The 24774-nt window shown below is 42.4% G+C and overlaps 2 protein-coding genes across 2 annotated transcripts; one reads left to right on the top strand and one right to left on the bottom strand.

The window, feature by feature from the left end:
- Nucleotides 1-2524: 2524 nt before the first annotated feature.
- On the bottom strand, nt 2525-7973 carry yipf2 (Yip1 domain family, member 2). The gene is made up of 9 exons (XM_030724961.1): nt 7738-7973; nt 7571-7629; nt 6105-6259; nt 5942-6022; nt 5733-5820; nt 4323-4439; nt 4072-4238; nt 3427-3609; nt 2525-3345 (listed from the first exon to the last, which is right to left on the bottom strand). The coding sequence occupies exons 2-9, from the start codon at nt 7599-7601 to the stop codon at nt 3253-3255; spliced, it is 915 nt and encodes a 304-aa protein (XP_030580821.1). The 5' UTR covers nt 7602-7629; nt 7738-7973; the 3' UTR covers nt 2525-3252.
- A 1683-nt stretch (nt 7974-9656) lies between these two features.
- On the top strand, nt 9657-11943 carry timm29 (translocase of inner mitochondrial membrane 29). Its single transcript, XM_030724942.1, has 2 exons — nt 9657-9863; nt 10905-11943. Exons 1-2 carry the CDS (start codon nt 9758-9760, stop codon nt 11561-11563), a joined length of 765 nt encoding a protein of 254 aa, XP_030580802.1. The 5' UTR covers nt 9657-9757; the 3' UTR covers nt 11564-11943.
- Nucleotides 11944-24774: the final 12831 nt, after the last annotated feature.

Below are 24774 nucleotides of genomic sequence, written 5' to 3'. Positions count from 1 at the left end.
AGGAAAAAAAAGGGGAAACTCAAACTACACCTTTTCATTTTTTAAAATTTTATTTGAAGACAACTTTTTCAAAAGCTCTTTTTTTAACTTGAAATCAGAAAAGAACATCTTATTATTTTACTATTATTAGAGCGAGCGCCGTCCAGGTCAGTGAAAATTAATAATGAACATTATTGAAATACTGTTGAAATGTACTTTATTTCTTTTGACAACCAGTTGTTGACTGTAGAGAGACACCGATGCAACTGTTAGGCTACTTCAGAATATATTGCACTGAGTTATAATCCCTGTGTAACTTTGAGGACACTTTCTCTAACTGGACCTCCTTACATTTGAATTGAATACCCCTGTTCTATAGTCTCATAAGTGGCCAAAGATGAGTCACATTGTCATCCTTTTTGGCTGTATGTGTTTGAAGTCATCCAGAATATACTTTGGGGCGGTGATTACAGCCAAATAACCCAGAGGAACTGGGATCACAGTAGGAAATAAACAGTTCAACCCCGTCCTCATTTTACACTAAACTGTCTCCACAAGAAAACAACTGAAGTCATTCTGTGAGCGAAGGTTGGAGAGAAGTGATGTGGTGCTACAGTCCCTTTGCGGGTTTGACTGAATACATTCGGCACACTGCACTAATGACTTCTTTGCCACACATCCGACTGCAGCAAACTGCTTGTGTTCAGCGTTTCGAATGAAGTAAACTGCATTTTCATCTGGCAGAGAAGCAGCAGCTGTTAGCGCGCTTTTGAGATTCAGATTAGAATTTGGAGTTTCAATTTGTGAGGGAATAACTAATCAGTTAGAGCCAGACTGATATAACAATCAGCTGATATTAGGCTGATGAACATATATTTTCATCCAGCAGATACATTTCTAGATACTTCATGAACAAAGACCCCATTATTTTCACCTTTCAATGTGTGTGTGTGTAGGGGGTGTAGGTGTGTAACCAGAGGGAGGGAGGGAGGCGTGCCCCCACATCTCACATTAAAATCATGTACACATTAATAAATTAATCATTATGATCTAATCATATCATGTACATGATTCCAAGCTTAGTAAAATAGTCGTACAATAATGTTCAAACTCATGTGCAGTGCCACAGGTACAGCGGGGGAAAATAAGTATTTGATACGCTGCTGATTTTGCAAGTTTTCCCACCTACAAAGAATGGAAAGGTCTGTCATTTTTATCGTAGGTACACCTCAACTGTGAGAGAGAATCAAAAAAAAAAAGAAAAAAAAATCCAGGAAATCAAATTGTATGATTTTTAAATAATTTGCATTTTATTGCATGAGATAAGTATTTGATCAACAACCAACCAGCTAGAATTCTGGCTCTCACAGACCTGTTAGTTTTTCTTTAAGAAACCCTCATATTCTGCACTAATTAGCAGTATTAATTGTACCCTTTGAACTCGTTACCTGTATAAAAGACACCTGTCCACACACTCAATCACACTACAACCTCTCCACCAAGCCCAAAGAGCTGTCTAAGGACACCAGGGACAAAACTGTAGACCTGCACAAGGCTGGGATGGGCTACAGGACAATAGGAAAGCAGCTTGGTGAGAAGGCAACAACTGTTGATTATTATTATTAGAAAATGGAAGAAACACAAGGTGACTTAAATCTTCCTCGGTCTGGGGCTCCGTGCAAGATCTCACCTCGTGGGGTACGGATGATTCTGAGAAAGGTCAGGAATCAGCCCAGAGCTACATGGGGGGACCTGGTCAATGACCTGCAGAGAGCTGGGACCACAGTCTCAAAGATGACTGTTAGTAACACACTCTGTCATCATGGATTAAAATCCTGCAGGGAACACAAGGTCCCCCTGCTCACACTAGCAAATGTCCAGGCCCGGTTGAAGTTCACCAATGACCATCTGGATGATCCAGAGGAGGCACGGGAGAAGGTCATGTGGTCAGATGAGACCAAAATAGAGCTTTCTGGTATCAACTCCACTCGCTGTGTTTGGAGGAAGAAGAACGATGAGTACAGCCCCAAGAACACCGTCCCAACCGTGAAGCATGGAGGTGGAAACATCAGACTTTGGGGTGCTCTTCTGCAAAGGGGACAGGACGACTGCACCGTATTGAAGGGAGGATCGATGAGCTCATGTATCCCAACCTCCTTCCTTCAGTAAGAGCACTGAAGATGGGTCGTGGCTGAAACTTTCAGCATGACAATGACCCAAAACACCACAGCCAGGGCAACTAAGGAGTGGCTCCATAAGAAGCACTGCAGGGTCCTGGAGTGGCCTAGCCCGTTTCCAGACCTGAACCCAATAAAAAATCTGTACCACAGCAGGGCTGTCCACGAGTCACAAAATCACTTAGCATGGATTTATTGGAGAAATGGAACATTTAGAGCAGTCTGACCTTTTCCCTCACAGGAATTACTTGCATATGTGAATCATTATTTGAAGCATAACAGGATCTCATTAATGTTAACACAGATTTAACAGATCTGCACCGGGTGGATGAAGCTAAAACAAAGAAGAATAAAACGCAACGCTGGTGTTTGATGTCTGTTCTTTGAGGTCTGTATTTGCAAATTTAATATTGTTTTGGTTTTCGGTCCAGGTAAGTCATTCACACATATTTGAGATGTTGCTATAGTCATCACTGACACCAGTTTCTAAACAGAACTGATAAAGAAAATAAATGAAAACACTACAGTGCCTTTGGACCACTGTGGTCACATCACATATGCATTTTAGATTCAGTAGGCTTAGAAGGAGGAGCAAAAGTGCCAACAACATTCTTATTGATTATTGGACTTCACTTAGGAAACCAATAACAAACGGATCTACATGAACTCACTTATTTTAACCTCGACAAATCTGGCTGTCCATGTGATGTGTCATAAGGGGTGGGAGTAGGTGCAACATGGTTTTATGTATTAGCTTTAGTAGTCTTACTGCTTCCTTTTGGACTTGATGAAACGAGGGAAAGTCACAGAGTCGAGGAAGGTCTGGTCAATGCACCCCATCAGGAAACATCAGTCACAGTAGAAATACAGTTATTTCAGTGAACACCTGGTCCTTCAGTTACAGCAGAAACACCAGGATAAATTAGACAAACGATACACACACACACTCCCATCCCAGCGCTTCACCAGTGAAGCATACAGTAAATCACACCATGGGGATAATTAACATTGCCTCTTCCAGCCTAGCTGTTTTCTATCTGTGTGTTAATACCACACAAAAGACCGCCTTCATCCCTCTGCTCCTCCTCAGTATTAGTCAGTAGGGTTTGGCCAGTATTGTGTGATTGTGGAGAGCTGAAGTCGTAGGGACAGGTGTTGGCAGGTGCACTGCTGTATGAAAGAAGTACATCTAGAAGAAAAGAGGGCAGAATGAGTGGCTCAGTTTAAAGGTATCCCTCTCAGTAATCTGAGGTCCCTGCAGTTCACCTACCTTACAGCCAACTGCCAGCAGCGTGTGCAAAACCACTATGGTCACCACAGTAGCCACCGCTGTCACCTTGGTGTCATCACGGACGACGGGCCAGAAGGTGAGGACCAGGACTGAGCCTGAGATCACCATGGCAACTAGAATCAGTATCCAGCGCAGCCAATCAAACGGTATGATCCACAAAACCTGGAAATGACAGGGTTAACTTTTATTCAGTGGTGTTTCTGCTGGTTTTGGTCAAGCTTTGGTGCAATTTGACCTCCTCGTATTAGCTGGGGGCACATCTGCCAATCAAAAGCTTGATTCAAACCCCTTTAGAGACAAAATAAGAGCGCTGGCTTCATCGAGTTTCTTTAAATGACGACATTCTGCCATTCAGACATATAACATCTATATGTTAATGTTTCAAATATGCTCACAACATGGGACAGAGCAAGCCTCAGTACTCATGCAATATGCAATAATACCAGAGGTAGGCCTCGACATTACAGCAAGTGATACATAATGTATGACATCAGAGGTTTCTTAAAGTATAATTTAAAATGAGTGTTAGATTTTCCATGTACATTCTGTGGAGAGGGGGCAGGGTAACTTATACAGCCCGTAAATGCCACAGGTGATGGATGGAAACATCATGGGTGCACTCACAGAGGTGGGGATATAGATAAACAGCGAGTAGCCGTAGACACAGACAGTCTCCAGGAATGAATAGCCTCCAGTTTGCCTCTCAGCCCCTTGCCTCCAGGTCAAAAAACCCCACAACCCGATCGGCACCAGCCAGGCATACATGAAGATCACTACTGCAGCAATCGTCACTGAAAGCAAAGAAAGAAGATGGACACCATGCAGATCCAGCGTGCAAGAGTGACACAGTCAAACTGAGACAGTGGGCGACTAACCTTTATGAAACTGTGGTCTGTAGTGGAAGGTGGGGTTCCCCATCTCACTGAGGAAGGTGGACAGGTTCCCACTGATCGCTACAGAGAACACCAGTGTGACACAAATCCAGAAGGGACCTACACAAACGCACATTTGAGTGCATTCATTTTCTTGTTTACAACCAAATTTACTAAGCAGGGTAAATTAGCATGACACTGCATCACAAAAGCGCAGCTGCTAACAAGGCATCAATGTATGAGCAGCCAGTTAATTTAAACAAATTACCGATCTAGAGCAAATCAGCAGGTCTTAAAGCGTGTAATTAGATTTCTGTCTGGAAACAGCATGAAAATTCAGATCAATGAGAGGTAACTGAGGGCATATCGATACATTCTGAAATACGTGCAAAGCCTTCTGTTAGAAATCGATGGAGACGGTGTGGATCAGAGGAAGAACTCAAAATATTCGATCAGTTTCCGACCGATGTGCAGATATTTATTAAAGGAAATAATCTTCCAGCCACCTATGGGTAACAGACAGTTAAATGCACCTGACACCCGAACAGCTCAGGGCTCAGACGTGTTTGAGTTGCATGAATTAATTGTTATATTCAATAAGATAATAAAGAGATCCCTCACCTGAGCGAAAAAAAAAAAAAAAAAAGACTAAAATTTAGATGATGACCGATTTGTGACGGGGAGAGCTGTGTGTGCATGCACTACTGAGCAAAGACACACAGAGGGTTTTGTGCAGCTTTTATTACGGGCCGACCTCTGTGCAGAAATATGAATAAAACTCTGAAAAACTGCTTAAAATAACCTGGCTACATTTAGTACACCCATTGTGCCGTGTACCGGGAAATGACTCCTCCTGCGTTAAGAACTCTGCGTGTCTCAGCTCTAAACGTTTGCAGTAAATTGTCGGCCACAAACAGGAAATCTTGTTTGTATAATTCATTGAAATGCTCTCCTTCACAAATTTTGGGAATGAAATGCCTATTATTACATATGCAGTGATGCCTATGCCTACATTTTTAGTGTGCCGCTTTAGTTTTTTAACACTAAAAAGGGGCTTGCCTTGTTGTAAACCAACAGTAAATCTGACCCTATCTATAACAGGGATTGAGGGATAGCTAAGTGTGACTTAAATTTCCCTGAACAAAAATCTAATTTCAGCCTCAAAATTTGGCCTTTTAAAGAAGCAAGAAATAAAAAACTGTCCTCAGTTTGGACATCTTTGGACACACACTGTCTCAGACAGAATATCTGCAATGTATTTCTCAGGGAAAATAATCTGTTTTAGCAGTTATTAACATTCTAACCTATTTTTCAAGCAACTGCTTTATCGTAACATAATTTTTAATCCCTGGTGTAAAAAACTATTCTGCTTGCAATACAGTTTAATCATTACATACTTCAGTTTCTGCTTACCATACAGATCTGGGTTACTCCTAAGGTAGTGCTTGATGAAGTTTCTTCCAGGCAGTGGCATCACTGACCCCTTAACTCTGTCCAGCACCTGCATCACGACAGGGTCAAACAAAAGAACAATGCAACATAAAACTGACTGACATATCAGAACCATGGCTTTCAGGAGTTTACCTGTAGACAGAGTGTGGCTGACAGATGTCATATCATACCTGCACTGTGTCCACATTGAAGAAAGACTGATAGTACTCAAAGGTCCAGAAGCCAGCACTTGGTTTCTGCCCTCCTAACAGCTGGAAGCACAGACGTCTATCACTTCATGGCCACTCAAATCAAAGACTCGACCTTTTTTTTTACTCCACACAATGTTTTTACCTCTGAACTCTCTTCCTGACCCTCCTCGTCCTCTGATAGGTCTAGCTTCACATCTTCTCCTGCTGATGCTGTTGTGCTGGGGGTGTTTGAGGCCGACAAACTGAGTGTGGAGGCCCCGGGGTCTGCAGACAGCAGCTCTGCTGCTTCCTCAAACTCTACAGACACACAGGGGTAAAAGGCAGCTGATCAGTGCTATTCTTCTGATGGCCACTCCAAAAGAGAGTCAATCCCCATGTAAAGAGCACATTTACAAACTGGTACTGAAAAAGCCATCTTGGTCTTTGTTGGTAGTTTCCTACTTCAAGTCCCTGAACTGGACCTGTTCACTATGTTTGTGCTGTTGTGATCTTTATAAATCATCTTAATTGAATTATCTGACAAATGGAACAGTTTACTGTACGCTCCAGACCATTCAAGAAGTTACTTAACACTAAGTAGCAGATGTGTGCGTCTGTCTGTGGGCACTGTCATACTGGAAGAGCCACTCCCATCCCATAGTAATTTTAATTACTGAGTAAAGGTGATTATTAGAACCCCTCCCTGTACGTAGACCCAAAACATGCCAGCAAAATCCTCCCATTACAAACAGCTCAGATTTTTCCTTTAATCGCCGATCTGTAGGTGTCACCAGTGAGGCTGTGAACACAGAAACTTTGGGCCATACAGCAGGATATGAAGCATTGCTGCTGCATGCTCAGGAGATGCAGGTTAAAAGCACCTGTATCAGTGTTCTAAATGTTAACAGAGGCCACAGTCTCTGTTCTGACTTTTTAAAGTCAGCTGCAAACTGCTTCCATACTTTATTTCACTCCATTCAAGGGCAAACACAGTGTGTCAGTCTGCCTCACAGAGACTGTTTTTTTAAGTTTTACAACACAAACTTTATTGAACAAAATTAGAATGCACACAGTTAGAGAAGTTATTTTCACATCATGAAGGTATTTCAATAGCCATGCTACCATGCCATTTAGTATTACACAGAAAAGACTCCCAGTGTATACCATGTCAAATTCTACACGCTATAAAACAACCAGTTAGCCAATTTTTATTATATAGAATTCAAGCAAGCAACATTTCCTGGCAAATCTGACCCATAATCCTCTGTGCCAACACCACATGTAGAAGGAGGAAAGTGCAACGTTATACTGAAACATTATGTCCCAAAAGTATGTATACTGCATGTAACAGTACATATTTTTGGAGGCACATATTGAAAGAAAAAGTATACGATTAAGAAAGCAGGTGCACACAAATGTTTCACTATTCATTTTACTGATTTTTATTTCTATCTGCGATTTGTCACTGCAGTGCAGACTCTACAAACCCTAAACCAGCTGTCTGAGTTAGCTGTCAGCTGATTTATGTGGAGAGGACAGCTGGATTTGAGCTCGAAAACATGGGGACAGCAGTTCTACCAAATACCCACGCCACCACCCTATCTCACCTTTAGGTTCTGTGATATTTACCTTGGAACTGTAGGTTGTCTGGAGTAGCCATCCCTTCAGGACAGCCAGTAACTTCAGAGCTGAGAGAAAGAGAGTCGGTAATAACAGCTGTTACTTTACCAAGAAGGAAAACATTTAAGTTTGCAGTTAAATATCCCACTTAAGGTTCAGGTTAAGACGATAAATACGTTTAACAGCTGTCTTTGCTACTCAGCAGGATGTAAGTGACGATGCTAAAGGGCCTCAGCTGAAGCTACGACCAGCTAACACTTAAATGTTTAATAAAGCGAACGCTAATATGTTTCAGCAACGCCCGTGCTCGTTTAATAAACTGACAGAAATAAATAACACTGCAACGCTAACGCCTGTCTCTAACAGCCTAACACCCTGCTGCTGCTGTCACAGGCAAACGAGTTAACACAACTTCCGGTACACGTCACCACGTAAACAAAGCTGTCACGTGGACGCGTTTTTTTGAAAATAACTTTATTTCAAAAGTTCTAAAACATACCAAAAAAACCATCAAAAGCAGAAGAAATGCTCTTTTTTTTAAACATGAAGCAGCAGTGTTTTTAAAATGTGAAAATTAAGAATAATATGCAGTGATACGGTAATGGGAGGAACTGGAAGTGAAACATATTAACCATTTTTTAAAAACACAGTTATACGGCACAGTGAATGTTGTTAAATGTATATAAAATGCGACATTTTTTAGAAATATATTTATATTTTCGACTTTATTCCATTTCCTTCCCTTTTTGATACTCTGTTCAGGTAGCAACCAAATGGAACCCTTGCAAGGGAACACTTTTCTACCAGCAGACTTAAACTGGACCACCTGCAGACACTCAGACGGAGTTGCACTATGTCTTTGAGCATCTACAGAAAGCATATAATAGAGTGCCAAATGAGGAGCTGAGGTACTGTATGAGGAAGTCAGGAGTGGCAAAGTATGTGAGGATGATGCAGGACACATATGAGGACAGTGAGAGTGCTGTGGTGTGTGGTTGGACTGAGAGATGGATTCAAGCCTTTGAAAGTCAGTAGAAACAAGACAGAATCTGTGTGTGAATGAGAGGGAGACAGGTGTAACTGTGAAGCTGCAAGGAACAGAGGTAGTGAAGGTGTATGAGTTTAAATGCCTGAGGTCAACCAGGTAAAAGCAACAGACAGAGCATAAGAGAGGTGACAAAGAGAGTGCAGGCAGGGTGGAGGTGAGTGTCAGGGGATCTTTTCTGACACAAGGATAGCAGCAAGAAGGGACAGACAGTACTGAGACCTGTTATGATGTATAACTTGGAGATAATGGATGGTGAAAAAAGACAGGAGGTGGCGCTGGAGGTAACCAGAGGTGAAGATGCTCAGATTTTCATTGGGAGTGACCAGGATGGACAGGAAATGGAAATGGTTATATCAGAGGGACATCTCATGTTTGAGGAGCTTGAAGATGTAATAGTAAAGAAGAGGAAAAAAGTAATAAAAATCCATCCATTTTCATCCTCTTATCCAGGGCCAGGTTGCGGGTGCAGACCTCATTGCAGGGAGCACTGAGACATTCCCAGGCCTGCTGAGAGATATAATCTCTCCAATGTGTCTTGGGTCTGCCCTGAGGCCTCCCCCCGGTAGCCATTAAGAAAATAAAAAAGAAATGGCATCACAGGTGGGATACAGGGGCAGAGGAAAGGCCCCTGTGTTATACAATGCACAGGGACAAATGGGACAAAGCAAGGCAATAGGAAGGGAAGAAATAATATTTTCTAGGTTAAGAAATGAACAAGATTATGTTCAACTATGCAACTATCAGGAAAACCAAGAGAGGGAAACAGCGGACTATGTGCTATTAAACAGGAAGGCTAGATAAATTCTCAAACCAAAAATACAAAAATAACGGTGTGCAGGAGTTATTTTATTGCAAGGGATTATTAATGTGGCATGGCAGCATTTTTTAAAGGGAGTTTCTAAGATACACAGATATTGTAAATATAATCTGTAATCCTCGTGCTGCGGACTGCGTTTTGGAGTCTGGTACCACCACTCCAGCCCAGTAGGTGGCGGTAATCCACCTAATTGTTGGCAGTCAACTACTGAAGAAGCAGCAGAAGAAGAAGAAGCCTGCGCCATTTTGACTTCATGTGAGGTCTCTGCTGGAGAGCTAGAATGCCGGGTATGCATGAGGTTTACCGGCTTTAGTGCATAAGACTCGTGAAAATGGCCTCGTTACGTGCAGCGAGGGTGCTGTTCAGCTCGGCGGCGGAAGCAGCTGCGCCTCCGGTCACAGCGAGCCGCTGGGAGCGGCTGAGAAACAGCAAAGCGGGTGAGACACCCCTGAGACACGGGTTAGCCACGGTAGCTAGCTCACTGGCAAACACAAGTTTATGGCTGTGCCCACGCTCTGATAATATTATTTAGTAAAGGTGTGGCATAAAAGAGATATTCCCAGGCATTTTAGCTACTTAAATAGCCTGCAACTATGAGTCTTACAGACTCTTTAAATGCAGGCATAAGTGCATATAGAGCCAGTTGTTGATCATGTTTAGGTTTTTGTAATATTAGCAGCCACATCCCCTGATTACGACTTGCATAGCTTCACTAAAGTCCTTCAAGGATTAATGTGATCTTTTACATACATGACAACAAATCCTAAATATTTGTCTTTATTAAGCACATTTCATCTATAATTGATCACACCCAAAGCAATCACACTCTTAATCCAAAAACCTGTTAAATATAAGATGTGCTTGTGAACTTGCTGAGGAGAAGGCTGGATTTGGTAACAGTTTCTGATGAATTCAGTGGCTTTAGGTTTAGCTTTGGTAATTCAGGCCGTGGATCTGTTGAACTTTCCATAGAGGTGTAATAATGGCACAACACTTAAACATATGTAAGTAATCAGGTCTAATAGACCAAGAGCCTTTAGTGCACAAGCTACTGTCAGCTTATTTTGATCTCGATCTTAGTTGTGGTGTTAAATAATAGTTGTGTGGAATCTGATGTGGCAGATGGTTAAACAGTCAGTCCCAGCTTTTTGTTTCTAAGGATGATTTGATAAAACAAGAGTAAATATAGAATTAATTGTAGTTCATAGTCTCTTTTATATTAATAATCCTGAATTGGGTTGTTAATATGAAAATGCCACCAATAGTTGATTAAAAGAAGAAGATGGGGATTACATTAGGAGAGATGCACCACCTGACTGATCACCTGACTCCTCACCTCCACACAGCTGGCTGGTTATAGTGTTAAAAACGGGTGTGAATGTCAGATTGGAAAAGTAGCAGCTTTCCCGGACACCCTATCCAGTGTGAGGAGAGGGGTTTAAATCCCGCCTGAGATTTTCCTCCTCTGCTCCCTACAGGTGTGTGGTGTCGCAGCCTGCTGTCTGACTACAAAGAAGCATGCAGAGAGATGGTTGTTGGTGCCTGGGAGAGGCCGCTCAAAACCTCTGTGTACGTGACTGTGTTGGGCGGGGCCTGGGCCTGCTTCTACACCAAACCCGACCGCTTTTCCTTCGATGCTGCAATGCTGGAGCATTCCAACCAGCTGGGCCTGCTGTCCCCGTGGATCCGCAGCTCCACCTCTGACGGCCACGTCCAGAGTCTGGTGAAGCTCCGTAATGAGGGCCGGCTCCGCCACATTAGCCTGGGTCTTCTTTCTGTGGTATACTATGCTGACTATGACCCGGACACCATGCTGTATGAAGCCCAGTGCTCTAACCTGTCAGTGCCCTGGAGGGAGCTCGCTCAGCGGGTGTTGGATGTTGGCTTTGCTGGCCGCTGGTGGATTTTGAACTCAAAGATGAAGGAGTATGATGTGAATGAGGAAGAATTCAAGCACTTGCCGGCATACATGCAGGGAAAATCAGCACCCAGCGTCGAGGAGGTGGAAAAGAACGAGAAGTTGCACAAAGAGTCGTGGCTACCAGTGAGCATGGAGGACAAAGAAGAAGAAAAGAGAAGTGGTGGCCAGAGAGAAGAGAGAGAGAAAACCAGTGAAAGAGGAGCAGTCTCGCACTGAGGCTGAATGGGCCACACACACACACACACACACACAGACCCTCATTCTCTCTTTTTTGTTGTAGTGTTGGATTTATTACATCAGTTTCAGCCATGAACTGACCAAATGTTGTTCTGCCACCATGTGACCGTAAATCTTACAGATGTTAACGTGTGGCACATGTTTTGCATCTGATGTGGATCTGCTGACACACTGAGTTTTGTGATTATTAAAGGCTGTCAGTAATAATCCAAATGAGATGGTTTTTGTGGATTTTATTTGTAAGTTTGTACATGTTTTTGAAAGCACAAATATTGTTGTTACATTTAACAACAGAGGAAAAAAATAACCAAATGACAGCAAATCATAATAAACACATTTTGTGAAGTGAATGATCTCAATATATTCAGTTTTATTTATATAGCACCAAATCACAACAAACAGTCGCTCCAAAGGTGCTTTGTATTGTAAAGACCCGATAATTACAGATAGGGCTGCAACTAACGACTATTTTGATAGTCGATTAGTCATCGACTACTGAAATGATTAGTAGATTAATCGGATTATGAATCACATAATTATGAAATGGCACTTATTTAGCTCTCAGCTTTTACATTTTGCATAAGGTTATTTAAAATGTGGTAGTAAACACATACTTCATTCAAAACTTTTAATCAGGTTTGCTGCTGATATAACTTTAATTGTTCCATTTTTCCAACCATAAAAAAGTATATAGTACTTTTTCGTCCCTGTAAAACAAAGTTGGCACAGTTTCACCAGTATTAGTTACACCAGACTATTATCGACAATTAAATTCGTCGTCAACTATTTTTATTGTCGATTATTGTCGACAATGTCGACTAATCATTGCAGCCCTAATTACAGAGAAAACCAGTCAAAAGAGCCCCCTACGAGCAAGCACTTGGCGACAGTGGGAAGGAAAAAAACGGGAGGACCAACAAACAGAACTGCACTCCAGTGTTAATGTTAGATGCAGATTTTGCAGCCTTTAATCCAGTTGTAGTGAAACTTGAGAATAGTCGGTACACCCTGGACTGGTCACCAGCCTGTCACAGAGACAGACAACCATTCACACCTATGGGCAATTTAGAACCACCAGTTTACCTAACCCCAGTAAGTGCATGTCTTTGGACTGTGGGAGGAAACCCACACAGACACGGGGAGAACATGCAAACTCCACACAGAAAGGCCAAGGTGGGATTGAACCCTGGACCTTCTTGCTGTGAGGTAACAGTGTCAACCATCATGCTGCCCCCAAATGAGTCACTCTATTTAAAAAAACCCAAAAAACTTTCCTGTCAGCTGCCTGGGTCATCCACACACAACCAAGCAATGTAGAGAAAAATTATGACTAAAATAAACGGAAAAAGCTGCAAGAACTCAAGTGCATCTGATTTGGTGTGCTTTACTCAGTGCTATCCTCGGCACAGCAGCAGGTTATATGCAGGTTATGCGGGCACAAAATATTAGATTAAACTTTATTTTATTTGTTCAGTTTTGCATTACATAACTGAAAATGATGCTCTGTTTCACTGATCAGATGGCTTGGCCACTGATGAATACCCCACCTCTTTTGCTTGAGCAACTCTTGTTGCTTTTGCAGTGTGCTTTGGATCATTGTGTATTTGCTCTGTGCAGCGCAGTCTGAAGAATTCATCCTGCTGCTTCCATCAGCAGTCACATCATCAGCAAACACCAGCGGCCTGGTTACACTGGCAGCCATGCAAGTCCATGCGATAAAGTTGCTTCTACCTGAAAAATGAAGCCGTTACCAATCAGATGCTTTCCAGATGTCATTTCGCGGTGAATCTAAATCTGCATCGTACTTTATGCATTTGTGCAATTCCCTCAGTTATGAGAAGATCCCCGACACCACTGGCTGAAATGCAACCGTGACTTTCAGATGGCTGCAGACATTCTGTGCTGCACCTCTCTCCTGACCAGCTCCATCCCCATTTTGACAATTAAGAATAACTTTATTGATCCCAGAGGGAAATTCATATGTCTGACATAGCTCATCTATCTGTATGAGAATTGAAAATGGCTGTGGGTACAATTGATTTTCTGTATCTCTCTGTTTTACAGCACAGAGTCTTCCAGTGCTGATGTTTCTCTGTTCCATAAAGATGTTATAAAGTGGGTGATCAGAGTTGTTCGGGATGGTTTCTGATGTCTTTAGTCTGCATTTTCCCACCGCCTCTCCCAGCGTGTCCATTCTGGCTCCAATTACATTACCGCAGCATACAGCAGCACACTTGCCACCACAGACTGATAGAACATCTTCAGCATTTTACTGCAGATGTCAAGAGATCTTAGTTTTCTTAATGAAAAGAGATCTTCGGCTCCTTTTTGTATAGTTTGTCTGTATTCAGGGACCAGGCTAGTTTGTTATCCAGGTGGACACTTAGATATTTGTATTTTGTTACCACCTCTATGTCCACCCCACAAACCTTCCCAGACTGTAAGGGGGCCTTAATCTTCAGAAATCCATTATAATTTCTTTTGTGTTAGAGGTGTTCAGTATGAGGTGGGTTTTGTGACTCCAGTTGCTGAATACAATGTGAAAAGGAGTGGAGCCAGGACAGTTCCCTGTGCTGCTCATTAATGGCCCAGAATCACAGTTCCCCAAACAGACAAACTCTGGCCTTTCTGTCAAGTAGTCTGTGATCCAGGAAACAAAGGAAGAACCTGCACCCATCTCTGTGAGCGTGTCTTTGAGTATATTTGTTTGGATGGGATTGAAAGTGCTTAGAACTAGAATCAGAACCAAAACGTTCACATTTGGATTCATCGCTCCATCAGACCTGTTGCCACTGTTTTTCAGTCCAGTTCTTGTGTACTGTGGCACACTGCAGTCTTTCCTCCCTGCTTCCCTTCCTTATGAACAGCTTCCCGAGAGCCGCCCTTCCACTGAGACCATTTCTGATGAGGCTTCAGTGAACAGTGGGACCAGATGCAGCTCTCAGGTCCTGTGTCAGGTCTTTGCTGGATTTTTGTCCCTATTTCTTAAGAACATGACTTTCAGATATTGTTCATCTTCTGTAGAAAGTGTTTTAGGGCAGCCAATACTTGTTTGCTCATCTACTTATTCAGTTTCCTCAGTTCTTTAAAAGCAGACCCAAGTTGTTAGCTAACAGCTTTTTGGGAATCACCTTGTTGGTGCAAAAATACAGTTTTATGCCTGTCAAACGGTGTTATCTTTGGCATTTTTCGTAGATTCAACTAAAGAAATGGGGACAAGTTATGTATTTTTGTGACAGGCTGCTGGTCACTTAAATATTGACTAAGAATAAACTGGACTGAAAAAAAGTGAAAAAGCAGCCAAAGAGAAACTTTGAGCTTCAGAAAGTCTGCAGGACTATTTGCTCACAATCACTTTAAGAAATTATGAGAGTCTGGCTCCTTGAAAGAAAAATATACAGTAGGGGGTAGCTCAAGACTTTTGCACAGTACTGCATAAGAAATATAATTATTGGTGACGTAGCATTATATAACTTGACCTCTTCCTTTCTAGAGTGCACTGTTCTGGGTCCAGGCCTTATTTATTTTAAAAATGCATCTAGTGACATTTTTGAAGGTCACCAAGCAACAGATTACCTAATAAACTTTGACTAAATGGATGAAGAATTTGTTTATTTTTGCCTGTCGTGTTTCTGTCGTATGATATTTGATAAAGTTGCATATTTGCATTTTTATTAGGCTGAAATAAAACTGGGAATGTTTGATGGAGTTTTCCAACTGTGGACTGTATGCAAGAATGACTGCGGTGGTGGTGGTGTGGTGGTGAGCACTGGGTTCACATCCAGTGGCCTGCTGGGCTCGTCTGTGTGGAGTCTCTCTGACTCTTTCCCACTGTCACGTTGGGTTACTGGATGTGGATGCAAACTGAGGTAGGTATGTAGCTCTCAGGGGAGTGCCCAGTGAGAAGCTAACTCACTCCTAAAGCACTTTTCACTCCTATATATACAACAGGAGTTTATCATAGCCTGAACAAATATTATATTGACATTCATGCTGCTGTTGAGTGTGTATGCTGTACACCAATGCTGCCTTCACTGTCACACGGAAACAGCAATTACAGCAGCTCAGTTGATACCCTGAGAAAGATATTGACTCTGACCTCTCAGACTGATAACCTAACCACAGGAGGAAGACTGCACCACAGTGGGGTTTAAAGGTGACCCACAATGTCACTACTGTGACCAAGTGGCAAGGGCTATCAGCTGTCATATGGAGGAAGTCAAAGGTCATGGGCCAGCACTTGAGGTTTTCAGTATCCGAGTACTTCTGGTGTTCTTTTATGGATTTTGTCACCAGAGGGTGCACTAGTGCAAAAATAATTAAAGGCCCATCAGGATTCAGTGGAGCATTTCAATAATATATTCATGTGGAACTGTAACATATATATTATTGAACAGCACTAAAAGTGCTATATGACGCAGCATGTGTAGAGAAGAACAATGTGATAATGGTACTTGGCATTTAAGCATTTTCTTTTGGTTTCCTATGAGGGCTCTAATATCTATATGACAGGCAGCAGACAGTTAGCTTAGCATAATGGCTTGAAGTGGGGCAAACAGCTGACCCGGCACTGTCCAGAGATTTAATAAAACTACAGCATTATACTTTACATTTAGTTTTTGTACAAATGTTGTTCTTTATTGAGCTTTAGAGACACTAATAGGCTGTTATTAAAAAAGCTGTTTCACTTTATTGGTTGCTCTTCTGTGCTAAGCATAGATAGTATAAAAGGTGGATGTAAGCACCATCACATCACCCACTGGTGACTGACGTCCTGCTATAAGTCTTTTTGCACTCACCAACCTGGTGATTTAAAAGCAGATATGATGAGGATGTGAATCTGACTGTGAAAACTGAGTACCCCTACCTGTGATTGGCAAGTTGTTAGCCAGTGAGCATAGTCCTCTTTGTCCATAACTTACATAATGAGCTTCATATTTTATTCACTATGACCTGAAACTAGCAACTAAGCCTGTAAACGCATCAGCAAAGTGTTTATGGAGGTCACAGAGCAAAGAAGACAAGGTTCCAGTATTTTCAATTCAATTCAATTTTATTTATATAGCGCCAAATCACAACAGTCGCCTCAAGGTGCTTTGTACTGTGGGTAAAGACCCTCCAATAATACAGAGAAAACCCAACAGTCAAAACGACCCCCTATGAGCAGCACTTGGTGACAGTGGGAAGGAAAAACTCCCTTTAACAGGAAGAAACCTCCATCAGCTGGGCATGAGGGGAGGGAGACAGGACAAAAGACATGCTGTGGAAGAGAGTCAGAGATTAATAATAACTAATGATTACATGCAGAGTGGGGTATAGATTTCTACTGGACCTGAAGTCTTTATGCAGAGGGGTCAGCCTGATTAAAGTGCAACTTTGGTTTCACTTTTCAGAAGCTACAGCCCTCTTTGATATTACCTGTGGTACTAAGCCAACTGTCCTCTTTGTATTTACCATTCAGACCTCACAATGACTAAGTTGCAATTATAACTGGAAAACTGAAATATTTCTTGAAGGTCCATTATGTCTTATTTAAACAGGAAACACACTTGGATTGTTCAAACCACACATACAAAGGCTGATCACAAAGGAGAGCTCAACATAAAACATCTCAGTAATGTGTGCAGGCATCATGTGCTGCCAGAAAAGCATCAAAGCACCTTTTGGCATTTACCTAAACAAGTTGGAATGAATTATATGTTTTTGTGACAGGCTGCTAGAAACAAAATGCCATCCATCCATTTTCTTCTTCATCCAATTCAGGGTCTCAGTCAGGCTGGAGCATATCCCAGCATCACAGGGCGAGAGGTGGTGTTCACCGTGGACAGGTGATCACAGGGCTGTGTGGGTGTGGCTCAGGAGGTAGAGCAGGTCACCTACTAATCGGAAGGTTGGTGGTTTGATACCTGGCTGCTCCATGCTGAGGTTTCCTTGGGCAAGATACTGAACCCCAGGTTGCTCTCTAATGCGTTCGTTGGAGTGTGAACGTTAGATAGAAAGCACTTAGGCTTGGGAACGAGGCGTGGTGAGTGCCTGAGTAGAAAACCATGTTAGTGTTGCTGAGGAAACACTCAAGGAACATGTCAGAAGTAAAAGCTGAAATATCATCTCATTTACTTTAATGTCCTCCACTATGAAAAATGTTTTCTTGAGCATTAAAACTCTTGGACTGAAAATTGTCAAGGTCAGCTGACTGTGTGGAGTGTGGGAGGAGTGCTGGACTCACAGGCAGGCAGATGAGGAGCCGGTAAATAAAGCGAGCCTTTATTTACCGGCTGATGGCTGGAGAGCATAAATACTGAACATGAACGTAAAATAATAAAAACACTGAAAAACTGAGCTATCAAACTGGGAAAACTCTAAGGCAAAGAAACTGCGTACACAGGAAGAGGCACTGACAAGGAACAAACGGAGACTGACACAATAAATACACAAAGGGGTTAGAGGGAACGGGCAACAGGTGGGAGCACAGCTGAAAGTAATCACAGAGGACGAGACAAGGAAGTAAAACTAAATCCAAAGCACGAGCGACAAAAGAGCGACAAAGTAAAACAGGAAACAGCTGAACACGGAGGCAGGAACGCAGCACAGGAAGACAGACACACTGAGGGAAACACACACGGACAACTGAACTCTGAAGCCGCTGAAACTTAACAGCCTAAATATACTTAATGAGAACACATGAAACAATATAAACAATAAATGAACCAAGGAATACATGAAAAAGGTAGAAACATCAACAACAACAACAAACCAGAGATCACAAAGGCCAACAAACTACCTTCAAAAGTCGACTGAGCTCAGAAACACCGGGTCACAGACAGGATCACCAGAAAAGGGGTTCAAACAACCAACCTTCAGACAAACAAAAATAAATAACTCAGAAATGTTCTTATTGTGGTGCTAGATGGGAGGGGTTGTTATAACAGTCTTATAATCTAATATTTGTAGAAAGTATTACAAACAGAAACGTCCTGCCAGAACGAGAAGGATGGTCTGTATCCGGTCTTTAAGTCTGAAGTCATTTCAGGGTCCAAATGCTCCTAAATAAACAGCAATGGTATAATCAATGACTGTTCACTATTAAAGATGACTGTAATATACCTTTCAGGCGCCTCTTCTGTGGAACCAGCTCCCAGCTTGGATTCAGGAGACAGACACCCTCTCTGTTTTTAAGATTAGGATTAAAACTTTCCTTTATGATCAAGCTTATAGTTAGGGCTGGATCAGGTGACCCTGAACCCTCCCTTAGTTATGCTGCTATAGGCCTAGTCTGCTGGGGGGTTCCCACAATAGACTGTTTCTTTTCATTCACCTTATTTACTTTGTTTATACTCCACTCTGCATTTAATCATTAATTATTATCAATCTCTGGCTCTCTTCCACAGCATGCCCCCCCCCCCCCCCCTCCCCCCTCAGCAGATGACCCCCCCTCCCTGAGCCTGGTTCTGATGGAGGTTTCTTCCTGTTAAAAGGGAGTTTTTCCTTCCCACTGTCACCAAGTGCTGCTCATAGGGGGTCGTTCTGACTGTTGGGTTTTCTCTGTATTATTGTAGGGTCTTTACCCACAATACAGAGCACCTTGAGGCGACAGTTTGTTGTGATTTGGCGCTATATAAATAAAATTGAATTGAATTGAATTGAATTGAATCATCTGCAGAGGAGCGGTTTATTTGAAGACTTTCAGTCAGGTTTCAGAATTCATCACAGTACAGAAACAGCATTAGTGAAGGTTACCAATGATCTTCTTACAGCCTCTGACAGTGGACTCATCTCTGTTCTTGTCCTGTTGGACCTCAGTGCAGCTTTGATACTGTTGACCATAACATTTTATTACAGAGATTAGAGCATACTATAGGTATTAAAGGTACTGCACTGCACTTTCTCATCAGTAAAATGAAAGCTGAGTGTGTTTTTTTTCGAGTCGGATCGGTTAAAACAACCAGGGACACAGCATTGTGGGATATTGATCACGTGACAGTTTGGACCCGGAAGTGGAATTCTACATCATCACTTCACAACCGGATTTGGTGAAGACAGTGAGAACAGAAACATCATGTCAGCCTGTGCTGTGGCTGTTGAGAGACTTCAGTTTGGATCACAGCGGTGGACCGAGTCACTGACCGACTGTGTTCCTCAGAGCATTCAGGACTATAGTTTTCTTAAATGCTGGTTGTTTGCTTCATTATCTCTGCTGCCCTCTCTTGTGTTGCATCCTTTTGAGTTTCCTCTATGTGGCTCTCCCTCCATCTTTGCCCTATGGCCTCTATCGACCCCAGCGCACCCATCTATCCTGCCCCCTCCTCCACACTGACACAGAGTCTGATGGGCCAAAGGGGTCACCGAGGGCAGTCGCTGTCAGGTGGTGTTTGAAAAACAGGCTGCCCTTTTTTTTTTTTTCCCAGTTCAAGAAAAGCGTGATGAGGCCAGGCGCATCACCTGCAGTGCAGCATTCCACTTTTGCTTTTGCTAAGATTAGTGGTATTTCAGTTTCATTTCACACCAATTTTTTCCTGCTCAGACATTTAGAGGTTTGGGAAGCTCACCAAGGAAAAGTTCTTCTTCTGTGTTCAGCTCCTACCAACTGAGATCTTGACTGACACTGACTCTAGCTCGACTACGCTCGCTGACCCTGAGAAGGAGGTGAGGCAGAAAAAACAACAAAAAAAGGAAAAAGGAAAGGGGGGAGAAGACTGTCTGGCCACCATGTTGACCTCATTGACCACAGCAGGACCAGGCATGTACACACACACACACACACACACACTGAGTGACCTAATCAATATTTAACTAAGGAAGGGGAGAGCATGGTGGAGAGTGTGGGGGATTTTCCATGCAGTTCTTGTACCTGACCATTTTCAGAGGAATGCTTCTTTGTTTGTTAAGCCACTGAACGCTGACCAACAAATCATTACCTAACTCGAGGGATGAACCAGTGTTGCATTTACACATAACAGGCAACTTAGCAAAGAACCAGTTTTAAATTGTATCTCTAGGTACTTTGTTACTGGCAGCCTGTCACAAAAAGACAGAATTTGTTCCCTTTTCTTTAATTGAATCTAAAGCATCTGATTGGCAGCCGCTTCATTTTTCAGCACGACAGTGATCCCAAACACACTGCCAACACAGTAAAAGCATCCCTAAATGAAAACACACAGTGGAACAATACCTGTCATGGCCTCCCCACAGCTCAAACCCTAACATTACCAAAGCAGTGTGGGATCATTTTCACAGAGAACTGGGGGGAAAAAAAATCCGCCAGTATCCGAAGAAGAGCTTGGGAATGTCCTTTAAGAAACCTGGGGAACTATTCCTGAAGACTACTTGAACAAATTACAAGAAAGCTGCCTAAGATCGCTCAGGCTGTGTTGAGGAATAAAGGTGGTCATATAGCGGCTTTCAAGCTTGATAGAATTGTACAAACTCTGTTTTTGCCTCCTGTATTATATTTCCATTTATGTTTGCACATGCCAGTAAAGGGCTGCACCTATTTCCCATTTCCCAGCAAAATACAAAGAAATGAGGAGTGGCTGAAGACTTTTGCACAATACTTTATACATTTTGGTTCACATTGTTTGACAGATGATTGATTAGCCCAAAACTGGGGAATTATGATCCCAGATCATACCATGTTCCTCAAACCATTCCTGAACAAGTCTTGCAGTGTGGCAGGACTGAAAGAAACTACAGGCATCTTAGTTTTCTTTGGCTTTTTTTTTTTTTTTTTTTGCCAGTCCAGCCGTAGAAGACACAAAGCAAAGGGCTGGACTCAAACCCAGGCTGCTGCATTTAAACCATATGGTATATGGGTGCCTGCTCAACCAGTGAGCTAAACTGGTGCCCAGAATGCTGTTAAGTAAATGGATGGGCACATAACCTTTGAAAAGTGTAAAGCTATTCAGTAGTCCATGGGAAAAAGGCTCTTTGTCTAACTTGTCCAAAATGCTCAGCCTGACGGTTCACAACATTCCCTAATTAGTCTATGGCTGAAATCAGGTGACTGCATTCATATTTAATACACAGTCTGTGTGTCTAAATAGCCTTTTTAGGTAGGTGATGTCAAAGTAGCATCCACACAAATGTCAGAACCAAAGTTTTCCCAGCAGAACACTGCTGCCTTGCTGCCTTGCATTCATCTGATAACAGTGCATCCTGCAGCCATCTCTCCCCTGGGTGAATGACTCACTGATCTGTCCAAATGATGTAAAAGAAAACATGATTCATCAGACCATATCACCATCATCCATTGCTCCGAGTCCCCTTCAAACACTCGGTTATGTTTGGTGGTGAATTAGGTCATCATGGGTAGTCTTACCAGTCTGCAGCAGGATTGAAACCTTTCTATAACAAGTCTTCAGTAATTCATATAGTAGCTCTTTTGTGGGTTCAGGCTACAAGGGCCAACCTTCTGTCCCCACACACATCAGTGAGCCTTGGGCAATTAGGTGTTTCCTACACAGATAGTACTCAGGGGTTACCCTATTGTAACCACTTAACTGACCATGTCCCATCCGGATGTAGTTCGTTTTATATGGCAGTGACTCAGGGTTCTAGCCCCCCCCCCCCGGGGTGCTAATGCTAACTGCTAAAAGCTGCTCTGACTTGTTAATTGAGTGAAGGGGCCTACATATGTAACCAGAAAGCACACCTAAAGCCTAATCACAGTCTTTGTGAACCAGTAGTTAAATTTCTCGAGGTGCTTTCTGAATACAAGTGGGGCTGCAACTGTTGATTGTTTTAGTAATTGAGTATTCTATCGATTATTCCATCAATTAATCGGAGACGAAACAATTTTTCGCATTAACAGTTCATCTGAACATTTTAACTTCCGTACTACAGTTTTTCGCTGTCACGTGTCACACTCATGGCCCGCGGGCCACATCCGGTGTTGTGCCAAAAAGTGATCGTCTGCCATAAAGTGATTTTCGATGTTTCTATGTGCTTTTATGTGTATCATTCATGAGAGAAATGTTTGACATATTTTTCACAGATTATAGGTCAGCAAGTCATTTACACAGTTTAAATACGGGCAATCATTTTCTGGCAATCACTTTTTTGGCAGACGATCACTTTTTGGCACAACACCGGCCATATAGCTATTAATAATAGCCCGCGGGTAAATGGCGATCCCACCACTTATACTACAAATCCCACAATGCACTGCAGCAGCTGCCGGCAGTCCAAGAACTGTGCGCTAACCTGTTTTCCCTATTGCCGATTGATCAGTGATCAGCGGATAAAACATCGGTCAGCACTTTTTACAGTGACATTTAAGCTGCCTGACTCCCCAAAAATGACCAAAGGAAAAGTGGAAAACAGGGATTTTCCAAACAGGTGGGAGGCAAAAGATCTGAACGCTGACATCGGAGGTAAACCATCTGTCTGTTTTCCTCACTTGCGACGGGGAAAAGAGCGGATTGGTGGGACAGATACAGGAGAAGATGAAGAGGGAGACCTGCACAGGTGAGCTGACAGTGCATCACTGCGTCACACAGCAGGAAACGCTGCAGCAAAGTCCTGAAGACAGAACGCGTCATAAACACCGAAACACAGACAGTGAACTTTATAAGAGCCAAAGGTTTAAATCACGACAGTTTCAGTCTTTTCTGGAGTAAATAGCTTCTGAATTTGGTGACGCGCCTTATTTCACAGGTGCGCTGAGCTGCCTGAGGAAATCTGTCAGTTCATAGAAAGTGAAGGAAAAGCCTCAGCAGGGCTCCGGGATGACAGGTGGCTGAGAGAGTCGCTTTTCTCCTGAAGCATCATAATGCGTCCCTGCAGCTTTGGGGACTGGACCACGTGATTACGAGTCTCCACTGCTGCGTTTGCAGCTGCGCTTTTTGCTGATAAACTGCACACCGTGACAAACATATTTGCTATTTCAAGATGAGCTCTATAGGTTCTCTATAGGCTCCTCTTGTTACTGTGTAACCCTTTATTTTATTTGAATTATTTTTTTGGCACAACAATGCATTCAGATCACAGTTCTGTTTGCAAGATCTGCCAGACATGACAGGCAAAAAAAAAAAAAAAAAAAAAAAAAAACTGCACACCGTGAAGCGCAGAAATTCACATCACAGTTTTTACCTGAAAAATTTGCAACTTTCAGTTTGAAATATTTTCATTTTTCCCTGATGTGATTTTTTGAAGACTAATATAATTTGATATTTTGTTTAATGCGTTAAGGGAAACACTGCTGTATTCTGGCCATTTAAATTCATTTTACTAATTTTAATAATTATTTGTAATCATGTTCGGCCCGTGACTCAGAATGTGTCTTTTGGCCCGTCCTGTGACTGAGTTTGACACCCCTGCTCCATGTCACCACCCAGACTGTGCTTATAGTGATCGTTCTGGTGGCTACAGCTGACGTAAAGAAAATATAACAGCTGATATTGTCTAAACAGCCAGCAAAACTGGTGTGCAGCCACACAAATAATGGAGGCGTGGAAAAAACTTGACAGCGATGATCCACTCGTGTAAAATCATGCCTGAAGTTTTCATTTGATCTTCGTTTTTCCTCTTATTTCTCCTCGCGTTCATGCCGGTTGTCATTTCGATTTCTGTAGCCGCAAAATCAAGCGGCACATTGTGAACTGTCCCTGCTCTGTGGTAGCTTGTAAATTGCGCAAGCAGCGATCTAGCCGAGGCGGAGTCCGTGGGGCGGGCTCGTGTTTGCTAAATGCAGTGAAAGCAGAGCTCCGAAAGTGAAATGGTGAAATCCTCAGCCCGGCGCCAGGGCGTCTCAGCCCGGTGTTGTGCCAGAAAGTGATTTTTGATGTTTCTGTGTGCTTTTATGTGTAATGTATTTGCTCATATTGGTGAATAGAGTGTAGTCAATAGGATTTATGAAGGGCTTAGATATAAAATGAAGAAATGACCTGTTATTCAAGTATGTTTATGACTCTATATTATTGCACCTACATTATAATAAATCCAGTCCTCTTTGGTCACTGAAAATATCTTTATAGAGTGTGATGTCATATTTGTTCTGATTTCTGCTGCCCTCTTGGCCACATATCTCTTTAAAATCTGGCCAATCGCAGTTTTTACCCTGATAAATAAAGAATATATAAAAGTCGCTGGCAAAAACTGATTGCAGCGTCTGCATTGTGACAGAAATGTTGTTTCTTACTCAAAATGACTTGATATCATTCATGAGAGATATGTTTGACTATTTTTCACAGATT

Source organism: Archocentrus centrarchus, unplaced genomic scaffold (assembly GCF_007364275.1).
Source record: "Archocentrus centrarchus isolate MPI-CPG fArcCen1 unplaced genomic scaffold, fArcCen1 scaffold_43_ctg1, whole genome shotgun sequence".
In the NCBI taxonomy this organism is placed as follows: domain Eukaryota; kingdom Metazoa; phylum Chordata; class Actinopteri; order Cichliformes; family Cichlidae; genus Archocentrus; species Archocentrus centrarchus.
The sequence above is the reverse complement of the archived record's forward strand: the minus strand, read 5'-3'. Positions and strand labels throughout refer to the sequence as shown.